The sequence below is a fragment of the Tympanuchus pallidicinctus genome, unplaced genomic scaffold, assembly GCF_026119805.1.
Source record: "Tympanuchus pallidicinctus isolate F22 unplaced genomic scaffold, pur_lepc_1.0 scaffold5, whole genome shotgun sequence".
In the NCBI taxonomy this organism is placed as follows: Eukaryota; Metazoa; Chordata; class Aves; order Galliformes; family Phasianidae; genus Tympanuchus; species Tympanuchus pallidicinctus.
The window spans coordinates 25,859,153-25,884,263 of NW_026294769.1; the positions used below are offsets into that span (position 1 = coordinate 25,859,153).

The window sequence follows — 25,111 nt, forward strand, 5'->3', positions numbered from 1 at the left end:
CCAGGGAGGTAGTGGAGTCACTGTCTCTGGAGGTGTTCAAACAAAATGCAGATGTGGTACTTAGGGACATGGGCTAATGGGAATGGTGGTGTTGGGCTGACAGTTGGACTAGATGGTTCTAGAGGTCTTTTCCAGTCTTAATGATTCTATGATTATATGAACAGATCTTTAGTTAAAATGTCACTATGTTCTTCATAATACTTTGGGGTTTTTCTGAACAAGTAGAGGAAGTGAATGTAAATTACATTATGAGATTCCTTAGTGAGACTGACCATTTGCAGTCTTAGGAAATTTCAGTATCAGGTCACTGCTAGTACTGGAAAACCTTGTGGTACTAGATGCTACTCTGAATCAGAGCTGGAGATCCTGGCAGCCTGCTGTAATAACCACCCATATCTGATTACTGCCCGCTGGGTCCTGTGATAGGTAACCCAAGAAGGGTGCTCAGTGTCACCTCCCTAGTTATGCTTTAAGGACTTAGTGGAGGGAGAAATGAACATTGCTGGGAAAATCCAGCACTCTCAAAAGAGGATCCCAGCTGCCATCTGGTTATATGCTCTGGATTGCCCTCTGGAGGTGCCTGCTGCCTGCCGTTAACTTTATAGAACGGGCTCCCAAGATGACTGGTGAAAATATCCATAGGGCATTCCTACTTTAGATTAATTGCGGATCTAATCCATATGAGTGCCCTGTTTCAATTATCAAACAAGCCAACATGTGGGCAGATGTTTGCACAGCAGCATGAAAGCCTCAGAAGGTGCAGTGGTGCAAATGCTTTGGCCTTAGCGTCAATGCAGCAGGCATGGTTTGGAGCTGAAAACTCCCATATAAAGTCCTCAGGAGCAGGACAGATGCAATGACTTGTGATTGAGTTGCAGCAGTTCATGCTGCTTGTAGGTACTCAGTGGACCTGCCATATGTGCCAGCACACTTCTCGTTGGAAGAAAGAAAACCAAGAACAGTTAGTTTCTGACTCCCACAAAGGCAGAGCTCTGTGCAACAACATTTGAATCCAGTACCGCAGATCCCCTTGAGCTCCTCTGAAGTGACCACAGTGTGAATGGTAATGGACTGCACTCACAGACTGAGTGCATGAGTGCACATGCTGTATTAAAATATACTTTTCTATTTTTACTGGGCAGACGCAACAGTGCGCTGTTACTATTATTTTCTTTTAGATTTTTTTTTTTTTTTAATGTTGAGAGTAGAAACATAATTGGAAAAGAAAAATACAAAGTTAATGTAACAAAATAATAAAAGCTACCAGTGTGGGTACAAATCCTCATTAGTTAGCATAAAACATCTATTCCAAGAATGGAATCCAAAGCTTTTTGTTTAGGCTCTGCCTATAACGCAAACGGAAAGTTTGACTTCTCTGGATAAAATGATCCAAAAGACTCAGAAGCAGTGAAAGGAACCTCCACTGCCTACAAAACACTAAAAATAGTGCTGCATCTAAATTTTGCCTTTTTTTTTTTTTTTTTTTTTTTTTTTATAAACCAGTTTGGGGATGCCTGTGTGGGATACAAAATGTTTTCCCTGGTCACATGCTTGCACTGCCTGGGCATCTGAATCTTAGTCTGAATCTGATGCCACGGGATTATCTATTTTAGATTCTTTGCATTTTTATTGTTCAATCTGCAGTGTAATGCTGAATCAAACTGGTTTCTGAATGAAGGCTTAGAACTGAGCTTGTTTTTAAAATAAAAAATCTAAATTAGGATTCCTTCAAAAAGGTATCCTATGGTATTGCTATACTGCTGGTACATCCCCTTTTCCTTGACTGTTTGTAACAGGAAGGCAGTACTGTTCTTTTCCAGGCGACGCTCCTGGATGTCCTTTTGCCTGAACCATGGCACAGGCTGAGGGAAGGAAGGACTGAAAAATGATGAGATGGTGATAGGATATTTGCACCCAGACCCAGGAGCTCCAAGCCCAGAGCCCCAGAGTTTGGATGCAGATATATTTGTCTTTACTGAGGTTATGCTCAGCTAAAAAAATCCTCTGCACTCCAGTCATGCATTGCATAAGTTTTATATTCCTTTTCCAGTTGCGTTCTTTGCTTATGAATGAATGCAATGTTTTTCTAAGACAAGCTTACCCTCTTGTGCCATGAAGAAGATGTATGACAGTGGCATTAAAGATTATCTCACATTAGCCAGTGGATTTACCATTTGCCAGCTTTTACTCCTTGACTTGGAATCTGTGGTCCACCCAGGTCCCCAAGGCTGGAACAGTGACCAGCAGTCCTGCTGCTGGTGCTTACAGGCTTTGTGAAAGCTGCTGAATTTTCATCCCTGCACCAATGTCTTTTTGACCTCAGGAATAGACCCTGTAAATGAATTAGAGTGACTTTTTCTCTTGTAGCTGTTGGGCCTCACGTATGACTTTCACCTTTCACCTCGAAGTGGACTAAATTTCTGACATTATTATCTAAATATATCACTGGTCATTGGAATGGAAAATTATTGTTACTTGTTTTTATGTTGTTGGTTGCTCTGGGGACAGATACCCCTATCCAAATATTTTAGTTTAAAGAATTATTTTTAACTACACACTGTTGCACAAAGAACACTACCAGGTACTTCTCTCTTTTGCCTGGAGCTACTCATCAGATAACTTATTCTCCTGTTTCTCGCCATCTCCTTCCCTTCTCATCCTCTTTTTGCCTCCTATGTCCCAGACCAGATTTACATTTGGATCCTGAGGGCTGTCCTGCGCTGAGCTCTGCTCAGGGCCCGAGGGAACGGCATGGAGCTGTGTGAGGGGAGGGCAGCTGGGGGTGAGGGACAGGGGCTGCAGCACAGGGCGGTGGGCATGGAACGGGCTGCACAGGGCAGTGGGCACTGCCCTGAGTGCTGGAGTTCAGGGAGTGTCTGGACAACACTTTCAGACATAGTCTGATTTTGGGTGGTCCTATGTGGAGCCTGGAGCTTATGGGTCCCTTCCAATGTGGGAAATTCTATGATTCTATGCTTCTGCAGTCCTTTCTGAGAAAGAGTGTTGTGATAGCAGGTTCTGCAGAAAGACAAGGAGTGACAAGGTGGAAAGGATGCAGGGACACAAAAACCAGACCCTCAGGCTGGAGGCATTTCAGTATCTCAAGGAAATGCCTCCTTGGCATTCAAGGAAATCAGCCCTGAGTGAGCAAGGAAGGAGCTTTGGGGACGCGGCTGCCCACTGCCCAGCTGTCAGGGATGATGCATTTCAATCACAGTCTGCCCAAACTGGATTTGAACTAAGGACCTGGAGGAGTTAGTGGTTTCCTTGATGGCGTAGGCTCAGCTGGAGGAAGGACTTTTGGCTGAAATGCAGGTGTGTGCAGCGATGTCTGCTCTTTCGCTTGGGTCATAAATCTATTCTTTTGCTGCTCTACTGCCCCATGGAGAATTCTGGTTTTGGTTCAGTGTGTTTTGTGATCTTCTCAGCCTCATTTCTTGTTGCTCTGAGCTGATGCAGCCAGCAAAAGTGTAAATTGCGATGGTGCTCCTGTGATGTGAGGGGCTGGCTCTCCCTGGCTATCACCCCAAATGTAACTCACATCACCACCACAGCAGAGCAGCGTTTTACTGAAGGAGTCCAGAGCCGTGCTTGGTGTTTTTGTTCCAGCTAGCTCAGATCTGCTGCATAGCTGTGTGTTTATAGCAATCTGCGTAGGACTGTCTTGGAACTGCTTCAGCGCATCCCACAGTTATCACTTTACAATTAGCTACAGCCAAGCCAATAACCTCAATTATAGAATATAACCAAGAACAATGGTATTTTATATTATGGTTCCAGTCTTCTTTTAAAATTTTCTTAAAGTACACATGAAATGAAGATGTATGTAACAAATACCCTGAAGGTTAACTTCCATTCAAGGACAACTGGATGTTTATTGCTTGCTATTTCCTCAGATCGAAAATGAATCTCAACAAGTTATGCGCTCATACCAGACAGTTTTAATTATGTGCCATGCCTGGTTGTTATTTGAGTGTACCTCTCATGTTTGAACTCCTCACACGCAGAGAAAAATTCATAGTTTGCTAAGAAACAGTTCTTTCAGAATTTGCACAATCTTTCTCAAAATTATTTCAATTTCAAATGTAATTACGTGCAGGCAGGTAAGCATGCACAATGAGTTAGAATTCTTTTTCCTAGTTTATTTTTTTTCAGTGCTGTTTGTTGATCCGCTGCACCAACCACGAGCCGATGCCATTTTCCTAATGATTCCTTATGAGTGCTGCTCTTAATGGTTCCTTTCTGATACATGTGGAAGCATTCAGTCATCGGAAGCAGCTTTCATTTCTTGCTGTGGGCTAATGGTGCCTCAAGGAACTGTTTGGGTTCTGCCAGGTTTGATGTCCCACAAAATGTGACCAAACCAGGACTGCCTCAGCTGGCGACAGAGCTCTCTGTGGTGTTTTACATTGCTCTGAGGTAACGCTAATAATGTTTGTCTGCTTCCTGACCGATCAGACTGTATGACCCTCCAGAACAAGGCTGGCAGTCACTGTTTGCATTTGAAATACAAAGGTTTCTATCAATAGATTTTTGCTGTGCCAGACAAAAAATCTAGACAGACATGGTGACATGAACACTGAAAAGGCCAGCAGGGAAAAAAGCCCAGACCTTTAGTAATGCATCTGATTTTAGAAAGCTTTCTGCAGACCCTGTGGCCAGTCAACTGAAATGGGTGGTGAAATTATGGGAGAGTGAGTGGAAGATTAATCCAGCATGGGGAAATTTGGAGGCTTCAGGGAACTAGGAGCTCTGCTAGGGCAATGAATATTTTTGAGGATGACTACTCAGCGTATATGGGAGTGAAATGAATTTCTATACTGTAAAGCAAGACAAGCTCATAATTTAAGAACATGAAATAGCTACAGACTAGTGCTGGTGCAGGGGAGTTAAACTGATTCTGAACCAAGAATACTGTTGAACTGTGTGATTTTTAAAAAACTTTTACTGAACCAGAACTAAACTTGAATGGTATCTTGAAGTTGAGCTGAGTTCATGCTGGAAGCGAAAAATGTCAACTTCAGTCATAGAATCATAGAATGGTTTGGGTTGGAGGGGACGTTTAAGATCATCTAGTTCCAACCCCCTGCTACAGGCAGGGACACCTCCCCTAGTTGGAGCAGGATGTGGGCTAAGATGAGGAGCTGACCTGGATGGCTCCTGTTGGGCTGAGCATCAGAAGGGCTTTTAGAAGAGGTAAGAGGAGCACCATGTTTTCCTGTAGCCTTACAGAGCAAGGATCAATAGGCAAAACACACCAGTTAATCATCACCTTAAATATTAAAGCCATCTCCTTCCCCACAGGTCCCCAAAGTAGGAGCCTCGTTTTGGAAGAATAACAAATATAAAATGCCTTTGTACATGATTGCTCTGAAAAGGTTTTGGTGACTTCTCTTGCCTCTTCCTGTACAGATGAGCTTTATTTCTCCAGCTAGCTTAGTACTCATTTTATGGAGCTTCCTGTGGTAAACTGCATGAGCCTATGTATGTACATGCACATACAAACACTTGTTATTTTATCCCAACTCTGTGGATGTTATAATGACACCATGAGTTCATGATTCCAGCAGCCAAAGAAATGAGATAGCTGAGGTGATTAGAAGATATTTGTGAACATCACTGATTGAGACAGCCAGGCAGATCAACACAGCAGGTTTCACTAGCAATTCTGATTGGTTACGTTCTGCTTAACAGAACTGGGAACATGATATATGCTGAGGCTTCTTTTTTCCTTGCTATGTCTTTTGGCATCTGAATTATGCAGAAATTCTGTCAGTTACCTTCTAGCACTTGAAGAGAGCTTATGGGCAGGAGAGGGACCAACTTTTTACAAGATCTAATAGTGTTAGGACAAGGGGGAATGGTTTCAAACTGAGAGGAGATAGATGTTAGGAAGAAATTCTCTATTCAAAAGGCAGTGAGGCCCTGGCACAGCTGCCCAGAGAAGCTGTGGTGCCCCATCCCTGGAGGTGCTCAAGGCCAGGTTGGATGGGGCCCTGGACAGCTGAGCTGCTGGGGGGCAGGGCTGCCCCCCCAGCTTATGGCAGGGGGTGGGATGGGTGGGCTTTGAGGTCGCTTTGAACCCAAGCCATTCTGTGGTTCTAAATGAATTCCACAGTTCTCTATCAGTAAGTTGCTTTATGTGCATTTCACTCAAGTAACACTTTTCTCATTACTTCAACTTCTATTTTGTATATTTTAGTGAGAGCCTTGGGCTTTATTGTTCTCACTCTGGCTAACAGTGCTCTGATTTTCAGGTTCATGCTCTTGCTGGTCCTGTCCACACCTGAACTCGCAAAGGTGTGTGCAGTCATCACGGAGGCCTGTGTGCAGCTGCTCACCCATCCCGCAGAGGTACGGCTGGAAGACAGGTGACTGTGGCTCCATCTGAACGACGTGCGTGCAGACAGGTCCCTCCCCAGAGCCGGTGGGAAGGGACGTGGGATTCACACAAAGGCCGATTTAGCCAAAAGGTGGCACTGCGGCTGCACAGATTCGCAGCCGATCGGCGGACTCGCAGAAGTTGATGAGCCCTGCGGTCCGTGTATCCGAACTCCACGTTTCGTACCTTGAGATCGGTAAGCCTTGGAAACCGACTGATCACTGCCCGAACACGAGAATAACAGCAACAACCACTTTAGTAACTGTACTGTGAAAGTAATAGATACTTTATCCTTGCTTTAGTGAACCTGAATGACCGAATAGAACAACAACCAAAGAATGATCAATACCTGCAAGCGTGCTGCCAAAATGCACAAAACACTTTAGCTATGTGTCCTACACATACAGACTGCTTCCCCTGACTGTCTGCTTTGGGACCACCAGGGCTAGGAGAGAGATGTTCCCCAGGAAGGTGTTCTCAGGACAGATCCTGAGCTCTTTGAAGGGGTTCTGAAAGTGATACCACCAGTGCTGGGATGTTTCATTAGCGGGGTGAGTGCTGTGTGATGCTGGTGTGGTATCTGCTGCAGACTTGATCCCTAAGCACAATGACAAGAGCTGGGTACCCCATTACATCTGTCCTGCTGGGCTCTTCTGTCTGACAGGTGTAAGCCTGAACCCACATATACCTGCCAAGCTGGGAGTGGACTGACTGTTATTTCTGGCTGACTTTTTCTTTGCTTCATAGATGCATGTTGGGAGTTCTTTCTGTTCCACATACCCTACTATCAGAGCCAGTTAGTCCTGAGCAAGTAATCACCATTATTCAGAAGAGAAAACTCAGATGTGCACGTGGCTCAGCACATACCATCTGCACTCTAGAATCACAAAGACTTTTTTTTTCTTTAATAGAACCTTTTTATTTTTGTAAGTGAATTAGAGATTAGAGCCAAGCAGCCAGGCTTCAGGAGACCACACAGGCCACCTCAGAGCTGAGGTGAGGCCCCACACCAGGAAGGGGCACCAAGGATTCACATGTTGCCCCATGGGGTCACTATCCATAGCTTTCTCTTCATCTTGTGTAGGGATCACAGAATCACAGAATCACAGCATGGCCTGAGCTGAAAAGGGCCATAATGATCTTCTAGTTTCTTTCAATCCCCCTGCTATGTGCAGCGTTACCAACCACCGGACCAGGCTGTCCAGAGCCACATCCAGCCTGGCCTTGAATGTCTCCAGGGATGGGATAAAGGTTTTCCTGCAGCACTGCTGCCACAACAAAGGCATTCTGCCTGCACTCACCTCATGTGAGTGGGAGGAATTGCAGTGCATTGCCCAAGATTAAGTGGACTTTGATTTTCATTAATAACACCATTGATAGCTCTCCATAACATTGCTATCTCAGCCCCCACTTTACTCAGCACACTTTACCCAGGGACACCAGGAAAGCCTCAGAGCAGCCCTTTTTAAACCTGCAACACTTAAACCAACAGTGGGTTGTAAATGGGAAAGTTTTCCAGAGAAGTCACATATGAGGGGTGTTCCAAAAGTAACGCCTCTTATTTTATGACGTCGGCCTATGTCATCAGAGGCAAAAGTTGGTGGTATGGCAGTAGAGGTTGAACCTTCCTACCAATATTTCATTTATGGGAACCAAACAGTAGATGTGAGAACAGTGAAAGCTGGACTTCATTGGCAACTGTTTCATAGCAATGGCATGGTCACAGCAGTTGTGAAATAGCTGTAGATGTTGACATGCTGTTGCATGCAGGCTCTTGATCATCACTAGCAAAAATGCATAGCTAATGGCAGTGACTATATTGAAAAACAGAGTTTTGTAGCTGAGAATTTGCTTTATCAAATAGTGTTATTGTACTCTTTGTAGCTGTGGCAGTTTTCATGGAAAGAAATAGGAGGCATTACTTTTGGAGTGACCCCTGTTCATTCCCAGCGATGTCAGATCTGTTTTATTTTGTTGTTCCAGGTGGCAGTTTACTTGTGCGGCCAGCTGGGCTGATGAAGCCTGGAGCAGGAAACAGGCAAATCAAAGTTAAAAAAGAAAAAAAAATAAAGAGTGAAAAAATGAGAAAAAAAAAATGGAAGAAATGTCACGTAAGGAGAAGGAGAACCCCCTGGAGGAGCGCTGCGGACAGACCCCAAGCTCTACGGGGCATCGAAGCGGAGGCTAGTTCTATTGAGCGCGGCGGAGGGCTGGAGGAGGAGGAGGAGGAGGAGGAGGAGGAGAAGGGCAGCAGGAGGCGGGCGCGGAGCCCCGAGGGGGCGGGCGTGTGCGTGGCCCGGGCCGGGTGCGGCGCGGCGCTGCCGCGGGATGCGGCGGGAGGCGGGAGGCGGCTGAGGCGGGGACGAGCGATGCTCCGCCGCCGCGGCGGCTCCGCGCACGGCCGGCCCTAGAGGAGCGCACCCAGGGACGGCTCCGCGGCCGCCCGGCCGACGTCCTGCCCCGGCGCGATGGCCACCGAGGTGCTGTGCGGGCTCACCTTCAGGCTGCTGCTGCCCGTGTGCCTGGCTGCCGGTACGTCCCTCCGCCCCGCCGGGATGCTCCCTTCCATGCGGCTGCTCCCGCACTTCTTTTTCCCGACAAACTTTCGACTTCGCGTCTCCCCCGTATTTCTTAGCCGCCCTCGTTATGCCTTATCCCGGCGCTATCATTACCGTCCGTTCTCGTCGCCGGGACTCCTACGCTCGGGAAAACGTCCTCAGGCGGCGTGGGAACGGTGCGGGGCGTCCCGGCTGTGCGCAGCAGCGCGGGAGAGCGCGGAGCACTTCTCTCATTTACGGAGCTTTTCAGGAAGATTTCCTTCTTTTATTATTTTTTTTTCTTTTTTTTCTTTCCTTTTTTCTGTTCCCTTTTAATCTTTTTTTTTTTTTTTTATTAAATTTAATCTTTCTTATTTTGAGAGACAGAGAAATTTCGGTTTATTAAACCGCGTTATTTAGCAGGCAGCCATCCAAAGCAGGAATTATTTTTGGACGTAGAACCGCGGTGCCCAGCCGTGGGTGAACGCGTTCGTGTTACTCCGTGCTCTCCGCATTTTATTCAGCACGGAACTTGGAAGAAAGCAAGCGGGACCGCGCTGCGGAGCACGGTGGGACCGCGGAGGCGGGCGGGGGCCGAGAGCGGGAAGAGCCGTAGCTCCGGCTGCCGCTCCCCTTGTGCTGGTGGGCAGCGAGGGCTCCGGAGCACGCAGCTCTGCCTTCGAGGAGCTCCGCGACCCCAAAATCTCCCTCACTCTCGGCTATCAGCACCCGCTGTCCCTTCCGAAGGTGGCTCTGTGGCCACCGACGGTGCTAGAGGAGTCATGATTCCACGGATTGCTGGCAGCAGGTGAGGGCTCCCCACCTGCTGTGTGTCCATCCCCATGCCTATGGGGCAGTGGCTCGGTGGCTGGTGTGCTGGGTGGTGGATGGGGTAAGCATTAGGATGCCCTCGAGGCCATGTGATGATGGTGCCAGGCGGCCCCCAGCAGAGTGTAGGGCACCCTGTGATTTAAACTCGTTAGGACTCGTCCATGTTTTCCTCTGCATTATGGCTGTGAATGCCGTGGAAAACCATGTAGGGAGAGGGAAAGATGCTAGAAAATGAATTGTGTCGGATTTTGTTGGTGTCTCCTGACACCGTGATATCTAGCACTGGTTTTGCAGTAGTGGAGGAGTTACTCTGCTAGGCGCTCACTCGTGTGTTGGCTCTCACCACTCTTTCTGTATCACAAGAAGTTCGGATAAAAAGGTTTTGCAGTCCTGACTCCTGATGCTCAGTCATGCAGAGGTACTTTCGCATTGCAGCAATGCCTCCACCGCTGAGAACTGGTGTCAGAAATTGCTTATGGTCATCTTCATCTGAAGATTAATTGAAATGTAAACCCTCAAGGTTTACATACTGTCTTGAGTATGAACAGAATTACTATTCATCCTTCTGCAGAGCTTTTGGACCCAAAGGCCTTGTTCAGCCGGACTTGAGAGAGGAATTAGTGACAGGACACCAGCTTTTCCCGTGCATCTCAGGGTGCAGTGTCTGTAGGCACTGTGTCCTCACCCATGACTGCCCCGCAGCAGGCTGCTCGCTGGGCTGAGGCCTGGCCCTTCTGCCTGCACCTGAGCGGCCCTGAGCCAACGCGCTTCTCCTCCCAAAGCTTCAAGGAAGTCCTTCGTGGGCTTCTGGAAAAAGGCTCTTCAGAGTTCAATATATCACAGTGATGGTTATTTGTATGGCTTAAGGTGAGGTTACATCCGGAGCTGAACGGCTGCTGCCAGGACTCGCTGCGCCGCGATGCCTCGTGTCTCCTGCCTCTGTCTGGGCAGTGAGTGTGTGCAGCTGTGCCAGGAGGGGGAAACGATGAGCTTTTCGTTGTGTTTGGGGTCTGCGTGGCTGTAATTTAAAATGATAAATGGCTGCAACCTCTGATTGGGATAGGGTTTGCTGTTCTGTTTCTAACCGGGCTGGAGAGCCCCAAGGAGGTATGTGGAGGGGAATGGCGGCTGGGGCACACTCTTTAAAAATAACACATCTGCCAAGATGAAATACGAGTCCTTAAATACTTAAAAAATGGTTAATGCTTTAATTCCTTAATACTTCAGTATTCAACTTGATTTACTTTTAAAATAAAGCATGTCATCTTTGCTGGTATGAAATAATTTCCAAACTTTAAAAAATAGCACGTACTTGGGAATACACAGTTTATTATAAGAACGTTTTAGGATCAGATCTGAAATGCTAAAGAGCGTCACCTTGTACAGAGAACCCTCAATGTGTTCGCTTACAGCTCAGAGCAAAGTGTCCAGGGTAGCTGCTGAAGACAGGAGATATAAAATGAACTGCTTTCACTGCTTGTCCCCTTTTGGCTTCAGGGCTAATTCATCGTCCTCTTATTTTCGTGACAAAATGTTATGCTCAGTCTGATGCAGACCTAGGACTTAAAAAATAACTGATGGGAACACAAAACTTCCTTGCAAATCAAGTTCTGTGCTCTGTAATAAGACAGAGATTTGTTTCTATGCTTGTTTTTAGTGAGATTAATGCTATGTGATATGCCCCTGTATTGCAGTAATACAATGCTGAAAAAACAAATGACAAATTGGGGGGACAGGGGCCAAAGAGCTTTGGCAATCGTGGTGGGAAGTGTTCAGTTAAGCTTTTATTAAGTTTTTATTTGTAAGTTTTTGTTTTATTTATTTAAAGTTTGAGTCTTAGCATAAGCCTGTTGTTTCTTTGCTGCTTATATGAACTTCAAATGGGCAAAACGTTGTTTGTCTCTGCCTGAACTCATACATCAAAACCATCTTTCCCTAATTGCTTTTTTTGATTCATAAAGGCTTGAACCACAACGTTGTGGTTTACATCACTTGATAACAATTTTTAATTATTCTGTCTCCAATTGTTTTCTTTCATGCACAATTCATTAGTTTTGTTTTAAGAAAAATATTAGTGTTTTCAGATGGTGCACTGGCAAAAAAATGCTGGAAAAAAGCTTCCCCTAGTTTCTGACAGCTGAATTGCATGTTATGGGCAGATTGGCTTTGGGATGCCAGCTCCAGCCCAGGCACTTCCCAGAAGCTGCATTTGCTTTCTGAACTTTTGAATTTTGACCAAGATGAGGTAAGAACAGTAGGAGCTTTCAGAGCACTGTCTTCTTTGTTGGTGGCTTTATTTTGTTTGTTGTTAGGGGATGAGCACAGGTTTAGTGTTTGGTAAGTGACAGCAGGTTAGAAGAAAATACCTTGAAGAGTTTTTGTGGGTGACAAAGTTCAGCTCTCAGTTGGAAGTTTCCACTTGTTCCTTCAAGCCACATCTTCGAACTCATGGTAGATGGTGAAGTTGCTTTTTGTTCTCCATTCTATGAGTGTGATTCATCAGAGAGATATTGGATGAATCAGAACGGCCATCTTTTCAGGACATCAATAGTGTATTCTTTTGAATTCTTGTAAACATAAACAGTATTCACAAATGCAGTTGTTGGATTGGCCTCCTGAGCACAGCCAGCGGGATCCAGGTGTTTATTCTGCCTTTGAAGGAAAAAAAAAAATAGATCCCAGTGTGCGTGGGGCTCTTTGACTTTTCTGCTTAAATTAACACACATAGATGGAAACTTTGGAGGGGAAATACCTATGTTGTTTCATTAGCAGGTACTCAAATGCTGCTTAAATTATGTGTTTTAGAGAGTATTTCAGAAAGCAGCACCTCCCTGCATGCTTTGATGCTTTGAGTTGTTACTATGCACTTTTTCTACAGAATGAGTAACTGTTGGACAACTCTGTAACATTAAAGCAAGACTGTAGAGACAGTGAGCTGTGTCTAGATCTACTATTTTTTGAGTGCCTGGAGGTGGCTGTTTAAAAATGATACTACAACAGGACATGGTGTAGCAGTTTGCAGGCAGTGCTGTGGTTTCTGTGTGTCAGCTCACACAGGTGACGTTATGCCATGGTGATGACAAAGCAAATCGTGATGCAGGACCATTCAGACTGGAGAAAAATCTGAGCAGTGACATTGTATGTGATGGTACATATGGGTGCATGTACGCATATACACACGTATCAAAAGATGCTGATGTATTTTTAAAGTTGAAATGAACTTCACCTTGTCTGCAAATGTGCTGCTTGTTACTCCTTAAAATTGTCCAGATACTGAAAAAAAAGGCAAAGGAAGACCAAACTGATCGGTGTTGTTATAGTAGAGAATATTTATTATGGTATTCTGAGAAGAATGATAGAGAACAGCATGAGAGAGATTCACATAGACTTCCTGTTACATTTTAAAACCCTGCTGCTGTCCCAGAACACTCATAAAAATGTTGGTTACATCAACAAAAAGTCTAGGAAGCACTTAATGGGCAGCAAGCTAAAAAAACCCTGATAAATGTAAATGCCAGTTTGCGTGAGGGATCCTAAAATGCCTGTTAGGTTTCCTTCCCCTCTTCAAGTGTTTTAGAAATATATCTGGCTTCTTTTATGAAGGGAAGTTTCGCTGTTTACCTAGTTCAGTGGGAGCAGGTGAAAGGTGTCAAAGAGAAAAAATTTATGCAATCTTGCAGGAACAATATTTTCCAGGCTGGTAGGCACGGGCTTAGATCTTCTTGTGCATAAAAAAAAACAAATGTCATCAAAATCTCTTTGGATTCCATTTTAGGTCAATTAAAATCCAAACAGAAGTGTTTTGGGGAGAATGGGAAGGCAGCATCCGCCTGCTCTGTGGCTCTCTGCAGCCATCTCAGGGTGACTGTGACCACTGTGATCTGGCATGCAGGTAGGGAAAGCTCTCTGAAGATACATCTCACAGAAGATGGGGATTAAACACCTACCCTTAAGTTCTTACCACCTGTACTTATTTATCCTAACGATGCTGTTAAGTGGCTTGAATGCACATAATGGTTAAGATGAAATGTTTACAGAGCTACAGATTTGCTCCACTCGGGATCTGCCAGGTGGGTGCTTGCTTTTTTTTTTTTTTTTTTTTTTTTTAAAAATATGTATACAGTGTTGAACCTTGGCATAGGAACCAGTGGGCGGCTGTTGATTGTGGAGTTTGTCAGAGAGAACACACAACTTTCCTGGAGACTACAGGGTCTGGGGAGAGAGCATGCCAACCCTTTAGGCAAGGCTGGAGGAACTCTGAACAACCTGATCTGCTTTAGGTATCCTTGTTCATTGCAGGGCAGTTGGACTAGATGGCCTTTAGTAGTGACTTCCAATGTAAAAGATTCCATGATTTATTTGTTGTGCTGGAGCTTATGGGTGTAATCTGCAAATCAGGCTGTTTGTCATTTCTTCTCTGTCACTAGAACCGCAGGTATGAAACTGTGCCAAACTGTAGTTCTTATGTCAGTCAAAACATAGAATGAGGTGATAGAACTGATCTACTTGGGAGCAGAAAGGCTCGTTTTGGGGGTAGTTTTTTTGAGGTATGAAAATGGCACTGATATTGCATTTGTGCATGCGTAGCTACATTTCCTTGCTACAAATCTGAAAACGTGAGAGATAACCACCAAAGCACTAAGATCATTGCATGGTGCATTTCTGTCCAGCTGCTGGTTGGAGCTGCTGCAAATGCTGGCAAAGGAGGCTAGTTTCAGTCCAGCTGGTGCTGCTACAGCAACTGTGGGAAGGGGAGAGAGAGCATTTCATGGGTGGTATCTGAGAGGATCTTCAGAGTTTGCAGTCCTTAGCAGCAAAGCCTTTTGCACGTGCATGCAGAATGTCTGGTTGCCCATGCTCCAGCTTCTCTTCATCTCTTTTTTTCACACTGCCATGGTAGTCCTTAAGAATTTGGTGTGTCCTGTTTAGAGGATAACCTTTCACATGAGGGATACCAGTAATGATTTTCCTATGTTGGACTCCAGAACTCCAAAAAAAAGCCTGTTTGAAACAAGTTTCCAATCGCGGAGAGTTGTCAGCAAGTGTTAATGAAGGAAAAAGCCTGTGTAGCCACATTAATTGTGTAAGCCTTAATTATGTCTTCAGGTGGTTCAGAGATACTCTAAGTATGACTTTGCTGAGCTGCTAACAGGATGTGTAGCATTGTTTTCTTCTGGTGTGTATGGGAAATGCTGAATCATGGCCTGAACCTGACTGACCACCTGAGGCGAGCAGTGAATCAGCCACAGGAGCACAGGTGAAGGCAATTCACCTGTGCTGCTGGAAGGGGTGGAGCCTGACTCCACCTCTCCGAGACCCATTTCAGAGCTGACTGCCACTGGGGAAGGGTCTGTTTTGGAGATCGCTCCTCTTAGAGTCTTCTCAGTGAGCCTAGGACAAGGGTAAGCTTTTCATCCATTTCTCTTTAGCGTGATGACCTGTTTAGCCCAACTTTCTTGTATATTTCTTAATTATAACATCCATATGTTAATTGATTATACACTGTGCTACAGCAGATTGGACAACATTTGTAGCTCAGTTGTTTCCTATCTGTTTTGTAGGGTAAAATAGTTGTCTGCAGTGTTACTTTTGTAGTGGTCGTAGCTCCTCATACTGTCATCCTAATAAATCTCTGAAGCTAAGCAGGGTGAAAGCCAGCAGCATGCAGATAACAGGCTTTCAGAAAACATTCATGTGTTGGAGGCAGAAATATGACAGATAGAGTCTGCTGATTCTTGTCCTGAGAGGAACTGGCATGCTGGGTGTTGCTTTGTCAGATGAGCCAGCTAAAATTGTGGATATTTAAAAGAAAAAGCCTAAGAGTTGAGTTATACAATACCTTTATTTTGGAGTGTACCCTTTGATGCATTATGCTCAGGATGTGGTTTAATTAATGGACTTTGTCTGAGTCTTACCTGTCCATTTCCTGTCCTGAGTAGGCAGTAGTAAAACCTGAAAGTCACGTAAAGGTTGCTATTCTGTATCTTGGTTTCTTGTGTTTCATTAATTCTGAGCTGTGATGTTAGCTTTGATGATATCCTGTAGCAATGAATACTGTGCGTGAACTCTGCTGCAAATAAAAAGGAATACTCTTTAATCCATTTTCAGTTTGTTGCCTCAGTAAATAATCCTTTGGATGGGAAAAAGTATGTATAATCACTTAAATCAACAACAGTCTAGTGTTCTGTTTACTCTAACACTTTAGAATAACATTTACAAGGCATAAAATCAACCATTAAGATTAACTGTAGAAATTAACAGCTCTGAGTTTCCTATCAGTTGTCCAATTCTGAAGAGAAAGAGATGAGGATTGCACTAAAACTGCCCTCACAGATACAGAGATCTGGGAGAGACCCCTTCTCCAATTAGAGTGATTGGACGGCACAGCGTAGCATCACTCCTCTGAGCTCATTCATGCAGTCTGCAGTTTGGAGGCTCTTCTTGGAAATGAAGTGAAGGTTAAAGAAGCGAGTCTGTGTATTTGTCACTGATACACCAATCGCTCCCCTTCTGGCAGAATATTATAAGCACAGGACTGCAGACATTACATACTCTGTCTACTGTTTCCAGGATTCATTGATGTAGCTTTACAGAACCATAACTTAAAACTGAAATGCTGAAGTGGTATTGGAGCAAGGGTCAATTTTGCCCCTTGTTCAGAAGTCACAGAGGAGACTGCAAATTATTTCTCTAGCTGATAAGCATGTGTGCACAGGATGCTCACTGTGCTGAGAGATACACAAACTTTACTTGAGTCGAGAGGTGCTAAACTAGTGCTGTCTTGTCCTTAGCTGTGCTAATACCATTCATCACACTGTATGCTGATGGTTGTTTTTGGTAAAAGATACATTATGAGGGAAATGAGATCTTAGATAATCTGTGGAATAAATTTTATCAAATGCCTCATGCTGGAAGTCATGTAATCCATGATGCAAGTGTAAGTTTAGCCTTAAATTTTGATTGAGCTTATGTCAAATGCAGGAAGAGTCTGAAAGGCTAAGAAGGGACTGACCAGTGAAAAAGAATGCGTAAATAACCCATTGTGAAAAGTAATACTGATTGCAGTGTTGGTTTGCTTGTATAGCAAATCACCTGCTAACCTCTAGCAATCAAATGCAGAGACGTTTACTCTGAATTTCTTTTCAATACATGGTCATAAATTAGAAAATGTCTGGGATAGGAAACATGTTTGCATAGTGGCTGCACCTGTTTCGTGTGTTGTGTTTTCTTCTCTCTTGTTACACTCATGGCTTTTTATGACGTCTTCCAGAATAGTAGTTTCCTAACTGCAGAGAGTAGATTGATTCATAAGCTAAAGGCAAGTGAGAGAAATTTGTCTTCCATAAATCCTGATTTATGTAGAAAACTTTTATAGCCATAAATAAATATTAGGTCATGTTGTCATTTTGTTGGCCTCCTTCTATGAGAGTATTGTTAGACAACATTTGTAGCTGCACTGTGATTGCTGAAATATATTTCAATTCACTTGTTCTCTGAATGCCTTGATTTTGAAAACCTGTCATGTTATATTCCTTAGAACTGCATTTTTGTAACACAGATACTTACAACCTCTTCTACAAGACAGCCTGAAAAACACCACATCTTAACTTTTTGAAGCTTTGTCAGAGACGAAATCGCTTCATGGGATGTGTGTATTGCAGGGCATCTTTTAGGAGGATTGTTCTTTATACTGGAAGTGCAGGTTTAGATTTCCTTTCCACACTTTTGCATGAGCCGTCAATAACGTGGACATTTTCTTTGAGGGCAAAAATTCTACGTATCTGTGTAGAAATTCATCTCTGAGTGTCTTTTTTCCTTCAAGTGAAAGTTCTGTGTTGTCAAAGGATTATCCTGCACCATCAGCCTGAGAAGCTGCATGATGTTTTTTGATTCTTCCTTCTCCTCTTCTCTAGGCATCTTAGAATATGTTATTCTGTGAAGCTAAGCTTCATAGAATATGGAGTGGTTAAGCTCCGTGAAGCATGGCCTATGTCTCTTATTTGTTAGCAAAGTGCTAGGCATTTATATTTGCACTATAGTGCTACGTAAATAATAAGTACCATCTCCATAGCTTGTTTTCTCTAAATTGAAAAAAGGGAAATCAGTAAGCCCTTTTTTTTTTTTAAAAAAAAAAAAAAAAAAAAAAAAAAACAGCTTTGGATAAGGTGCTATTCCTGTGCTCTTGAAAACAAAGTTTCTGGTAAAGTTAAAGTCAAATATAGCACTTCCAACATTTCACTGTCAAATTTAGCAAAACAATAAAAAACCCCCATCAATCCAATGTAGTACTGCGCATTGTGGAAAATAGATTTTTAACTGGAAAAACTCTGATCTCCATTGTTCCTTCTTTTCACTATGTTTCTTCTTATAAACTTCTGTGTAGGTCTGGTGTCACATTTTCTCTGACTTTGGTGGTTTTCTTCTGCAGTCTGATCCGCTTTCCCTTTCTAACAAGCAGAACAAAAGCCTTTCATGCAGTTTTAAAGGCATTTTATTAACCATCTTCATACATTTGCTGATTGGGGGAGGTCTTTGTTCTTCCCCTCTATAATAAGTGAACTTTCACTTCTTGCCCAGTGTGAAGAACATATCTTTTTTCTTAGTTTCTTTTTCTTACAGTGTGATATGTTGGTCGGGACCTTTGGCCTTCATTGGGCAATATTTTTCATGTCCATATTACTATAAAAGCATATTTCCCTTCATGCTGCTTGGACAGGGCCTTTTATTTCCCTGGAGTGTGTTTGGAAGCCTTCCTTATGCCAGCCTGGCTGTGCTTGTTAGAGTGGCAGATCATAAGGCTCAGCTGACAGCTACACAACCTTCATATTCCCCAAGATAAAGTACAGAAAACACGAATTGGGATTGAAAAAGCCTAGTCAGCGACACAAACCTTACTTACTCTGCATCACACAAACCCTAAGTTTGTTCCCAGCTCCTTTCAAATTGAATCCAATAATAGACTTCATCTCCTTGTTTGATGGCTGGTTCCTTTTAACTGTGGGCTCTGTAATTTTTATAAGCATTAGTGATCACAGAGATTTATTCTCCTTCACTTTTTTGCAAGGGATGCTTTTGTCATGGAAGAAGTCCCACATTGAAAAAAACAGATCCTATTTTACGATTTCCTGACCCAGTACAACTTCCTCCCATGTTCCAATCCTTTGATTTCTTTGATCTTGAAGCACAGTGTCTATGTGCATGCTCTGAGGCAAACTATAGTGCAAGAAATACTGTGCACATATAAAATTCTAGTGACACAATGCATCTTAAAATACCCTTCTGTACTGTTCAGCTTGTCATCCATTTGTTCTCACTGAACTGAATCAACAAACTCAGTTGTCATGCCCATTAGTGTACATAAACATCAAAAACTTTCTCACAGCTTTTCATTGCCATCTGCAAATTCAGTGGTTGGTCATAGTTGCTCAAAGGCATCTACAAATGTTTCTCATTAATTTTCTGCAAAGGTAAACACTTTTTTTTGTGTATATTTCATCAGACCATTGTATTTTATTATAGTATTATGGTTTTATACAGAAATTCCTTTAAGATACAGTAGCCTTATATGAAATAATAATAAGCCGCTGTCAACTTTTGGAAGCAATAAGCCACTCTTGATACCTACTATATATCTGTTGTAGCATGCAGGCATAGTAAGAAGAGTAAGACAGCCCCACAGTTCCATCTTCAGGATCTAGAAGTGAGTGTTGGCCGAATTGTTTAACAATTTATCCCTTACTATAAAGAAGTGCATGTTAAAATGCAGAGAAGAGGTGATGTGTGAATCTTGTTTCATGCAAATAGACAGCTGTATTGGCTATAGGAGAGAAATAGCAGTAACTCCAGTGTGTCATTTGTGTGCCCCAGAGGATGAAGTGGTTTGAATTGCTAGAAGTTTAGAGGGGAGTGATCTGGTTATTTCCTGACAGCTCTGTGGCCAGTTACTATATTTGGGGGAATTCCATTTGCTTCTTTCCTCTGTGGAGGAAGCTGTTTTCCTGTTGCCCTTGAAACATAAATGATAGGATTATCCCAACACTACACAATATTGCAAACAGAAAGGAAAAAAAAAATCTTATTACCAGAGTCTCCTGCCTGCATGGTCAACACATTTATCATTGTCAAAATACACTGAAATAAGAATGTACCAGTTGTTTAAAGTAGTAAAGAATGAGCAAGTTATGTCACTAAAACCAGCATCTGTTCTGAGGAGCTAGAACTATATTATCCTGCAGGGCAAGTCATTCCTTAGTTATTAATTTTGGGTTTCAACACAGTCTTCTGAAGCACTTGAAGTTGGCTACTCCCCATGCAAGGTTTCTGTGATGATTATCAGGTAGGTTCTGCTCTGTCTCTTTGTCTCCCTCTTCACAGTATTCCAGAGCTTTTCAGGCAGGAAGGGGCAACACAAGATCTCTTCTCCAACCCTCTGCTTAATGCAGGGTCAACATTTAAATCAGGCTGCTCAGACCTTTTTCTTTTTGGGTTCTGAAAAGCCTGCAGAGCGAAAGTGTACAACCTCTTTCAATGCTTAATTTTTCTCATAATTATTTTTTTTTTTCTTTTCCTCATTATAGCTTCATAGCCTTCTGACTTCAGTTTATGATCATTGCCTCTCAGTGTTTACCTTAGCAAAGTGCCTGGCTCCATCATCTCTATAGCCTTCCCATTGGGGGGCATTGGGGGATTGCTGTGAGGTATCCCAAAGCTGTCTTGTCTCTGGTATGAACGAACACCTGTCCTGCAGCTTCTTTTCAGAGAACTTTGAACTCTAACTCTGACTGTCTTGGGGGCTTCCCTCCATATATTTGTTAGTTTGCTAGCATATTCTTTGTCTTGGTGCAGGCCAAAGTTAGATGAGGTAGTCTGTAGAATCACAAAATCATCAAGTTTGGAAAGGACATCCAGGATCATCTAGTCCTATCACCAGTATTTCCCCACTAAACAGTGTCCCTCATCTAAATGTTTCTTGAACCCCTCTAGAGATGGTGACTCAACCACCTCCCTGGGCAGCTTATTCCTGCACCTGACCACTCTTCCAGAGAAGAAATTTTTCCTAATATCCAACCTGAATCTCTCCTGGAACAACTTGAGATCATTCCCTCTTCTCCTGTCACAAGTTACACAGGAGAAGAGGCAGACCCCACCACACCACAGCCTCATTTCAGGGAGTTGTAAAGAGCAATAAGGTCTCCCCTCATCCTCCTCCAGATTAACAATCCCAGCTCCCTCAGCTGCTTCTCTAAGGTTTGTGCTCCAGATACTTCATAGTTTCATTGCCCTTCTCTGGACATGCTCCAGGGCCTCAATGTCTTTCTTGTAGTGAGGGGCCCAAAACTGAACACAGTGCTCAAGGTATGGCCTCCCTAGTGGTGAATACAAGGGGATGATCACTTCCCTGCTCCTGCTAACTACAGTTATACAAAGCAGGATGCCATTGGTCTTACTGGTTGTTTGGGCACACTGGGCTCACTGTTTAGCTGAGCATTGAGCATCATTCTCAGGTCAATATCTTCTACACAATCTTCAGCTGCTCTGCCCCAAGTCTGTAGTGTTGCCTGGGGTTTTGTGGCCAATGTGTGGGATCCAGCACTTGGTTTTGTTGAACTTCGTCCCACTGGCCTTAGTCCACTAATCCAGCCTATCCAGATCTTTCTGAAGTGCCTTCCTACCCGCAGGCAGATCAACTCTTCCTGCTAACTTGGTGTCAAAATGCATACTTACTGGGGGTGTGCTCAATCTTCTTAGCCAGGTCATCAATAAAAGTTTTGAGCAGGACAGGCCCCAGTACTGATCCCTGGTGAGCACCATTTGTGACTGGTTGCCAGCTGGATTTAGATCAATTGAGCACTGTTCTGTTAGCCTGGCCCTCCAGCCAGTTCTTTAGCCAACAAAGAGTGTACCTGTCCAAGCCACGGGCTGCCGGCTTCCCCAGGAGAATACTGTGGGAGACAGTATCAGAGGCTTTTCTTGAAGTTGAGATAGGCCACATTAATAGCCTTTCCCTCATCCACCGTGCAGGTCATAGAAGGAGATCGGGTTGGTCGAGCAGGACCTGTCCTTTGTGTACCTGTGCTGGCAAGTCCTGATCTCCAGGTTGTCCCACGTGTGCTGTGCAATCTCACTCACTCCAGGTGTGGTTTAAGGCTTAGTAGATGGGAATAATCACTTCCTTTGTACATACTGCTGTTGGTAGAGCCAGGAAGCTAAAGTTGAATGCCACAGATTAAATCTCATCCAAAAATGTTTTGTCTCCTTCAGTGTAAGAGAGAGTATATAGTAGTCATTTTTATTGCTTCCTAGAAGAAATACAAAACATAACACCTTCAAAGCTTATATCAAAGGATCATAAGTAAAAAAAGATCAGTGTTGGGTATTACATCTGAACAGAGAACATTTGTATTCAGAGAGAACTTGTAGGAATTTTTCTGTCTCATTTTTGATTTAAGGACTAAATTATTTAGCCTTTACAGTACATCCTAGACTGTCTCTACTCCCATGGAAGTAGATGCCCAGCATGCTCTGAAAGCTGTCTTGGTTCTGGCTTTTGGATTTTGTTTTCAAGCTGTATAGCCACTGGTCATGGAAATACTGCTGTGAGGAATGGTTTCCTGTCTTTTTGTAGGCACAATGGTACCTCAAATCTCAAAGTCCCAATTTTCACTCTTAGTTTTAAAAATAAATTAAAAAAAAAAAAAAAAGCAAATAGCCACAACTACTGTCTGTAAGACATAATTTGCCATTTCTTAACACATACAATATGCATCTAGTGGCTCAAAAAGCTTGAACATATGTTTCTTAGCTGGGAGTGCAGATTATTAATGAATGTTATTCTGTAACATTGGCACAGTCATCTGTCACTGATTTGTAATGAACAAAATGATAAATTAATAGGTCTGCACTATTTCTTCTTAATTTCTAGAACTGTCCATGGCTGGAGAATGAAAGAAGCTAACTAGCCAGTAAATTATTGGTGTGATTTTTCTAAAAGTCATGCTCACATACTTTAGTATTTTTAATTAGTCAGTATTTCTTGTTATTCTACAAATCACTGACAGCTAATTTGTTTCAAAACCACAGGAAAAAGTCTGTTCCGAATGTTTCTGTGTTGCATTCTTTTCTCCTTGGTGATTGCTGTCTCATGTAGGATTGACAAATTACTTGTAGCAGTAGTTATTTTCCTGTTGGGTTGCAATTTTGAAACAAGTATTTGAGAAGCTGGCTTGCACATTGGATATATGAAACACTTGGTGCTAGTCATTCATAGAACCTGTCCTATTGGGCTTATAGGTTCAGAAGAATGAATTGCTGCCAAACTTTGGCCTGAAAACCTCAAGGTTTATTTATTTATTTGACTGCAGTTTAGCTAACTCTGCTGTCTCATCTAGTATAAGTTGGAAACCTTCCTCCCTGATCTCTTTCATTTCGAAAGAAATATGGGAGAAGTTGCAGTTTAACCATGTAGATGTTGGAACTGTTAATTATATGTAGCATAGCTAACCTTTCATTGTTAAAAGGCAAGTTACTGTTATTGCAGGTTGCACGCAGCTGGCTCTTCTGCTGTTCTGCCCTTAGGTAACAGACAATTTTAATATGGAGAACAATAATTGATGTGGTATACTTGTAGCAGCCCAGATGACTTTCCTGAGGGCTATTTATGCTGTTAACTACCATAATTGTGGGAAGCATCCTCACGCTACCTTGTAGCTTAGTATTTACATTTTTCACTGCCTGCATCTGTTGCTCCTTCCTTTTCGTTAAAAGATAAGCAGTCATCTCCACAACACTAGAAATAAAATGCTTACTATTTCAACTGAGGCTTTCATTGCATCAGCATTGTCAAAGTCAAGTACTTCTTTGACACATTTATTTCATCCGTTGGTAATCATGTTGTTTTATTGCAAGAACATTATCTCTCCTAAATAGAAAACATTTTGAAGTTATATGTACTGAGAAGTATTAAGATAGAGTGTGTTTTAAAAAGTGTTGCAGAAATACTGGTAATTTTAGCTTTAGAATTTCATAACAATTGTGTAAACAAGTGTCTTTCTTATATTCTAGTAAATGGCATTTGTGCCTATTCTAGCATGCAGCGTTCATCTAGCTGAAGAAGATGCTCCCAACTCTCAGATTTGCCAGACTCCATATAGTTTACTGAATCATGCTTGCCTGAGGAACCCATCATTCTGCAAATCAGACCTGACAAGTTTCCCATTTGCCCTCCACATCTTTGTGTGAGGAGTGAGTCAAAACTTGTGTAGCTGCCAGGAAGAGCGTGCTCATTAATAGCATTTAACAAACTTGAACTTCTACTCAAGGCAGAAAGGTAAATCAAGCATGTGTTGTTTGATTTTGGTATCCAGGATTGGTACACATAAGATTGCCTAATTGATTTTAAAAAATCATCTATCAGGCTGGCAAATTCTTTAACGTACTCTACAGATGTGTTTTTTTTTTTTTTTTTTTTAGTTATTTTTTTCCTTTTAAAAGTAATCATCCCATATGCAATTGTCCAAGAAAAATTGCTGCCAATGCCAGGTTACTTGGGAAAGAAAGCTTCTTCAGTCCATGAATTAAATAACATTTAATATACCATTCCTTCTTGATAAAGTTGAGTAACTCAGAGGAAAATGCAAAACAAAATTGAAAGGGAGCTGCTTTTGTTTCTGTGGTGTATAACTTGAGATGACCTGTAATCAGCTTGCCATTTTCTTCGTTCCTGAGGAATCTGTGTATCTAATTTGGTGGTTTCTTACACTTAGAATAAGAAATACCTGATATTCAGCTTTTGAGTCAACAGTAGTGGTCTGTGGTTAGTGCAAGATGTTAACAAATTAATGATGTCATGAATGTGCACAGTGGAGATGGAGGTATTTGGGAGGGCAGCACTGAGCACGAGAAAAAGAAAGTGTCTTTCATTAAGTGTTTAATCAAAACTGTGGGAAGAGATACTATCTATTGTTTGTAAAACTGTTATAGCATTTTAGAGTGAAGTTGTTTGTTTCATGTTGGTTTTTAACGAAATTCTGGTAGAAAATGGCCTTCAAAGGGCTGCTGCTACAAGCTGTGTTATTGGCTTTCCTTATAAATAAGTTAAAATATTCCTTTGACTGGCAAGGCTAGTGTGTTTTTTTTGTGTGTGGGGTTTTTTTTTTAAATTTTTTTTCTGTTCTTGTCTAGTCCACAATAACACATTCATGACCCACAGGGATATCGCGTGTTCTGAACAAAAACCTAAGCCATTTGCCTCCATCATTTAATATCCTCCTTTGCACTTTCCTTTGTGTTTGTTTGTTTTTATTTATTTTTTTAAATTAACCATGTGAAGATTGCACCTATCATTGTAGTTCACTGCAGCTCA

General features: G+C 42.8%; 1 protein-coding gene across 1 annotated transcript in view; it reads left to right on the forward strand.

Moving 5' to 3' along the window:
• Window positions 1-8,755: 8,755 nt before the first annotated feature.
• PIEZO2 (piezo type mechanosensitive ion channel component 2) overlaps window positions 8,756-25,111 on the forward strand; it is a 289,987-nt gene continuing 273,631 nt past the window's right edge. The window contains exon 1 of the mRNA XM_052704103.1: window positions 8,756-8,914. Within this exon, the coding sequence (XP_052560063.1) occupies window positions 8,851-8,914 (64 nt within the window). The 5' untranslated portion in view covers window positions 8,756-8,850. The remainder of the gene's footprint in view (window positions 8,915-25,111) is intronic.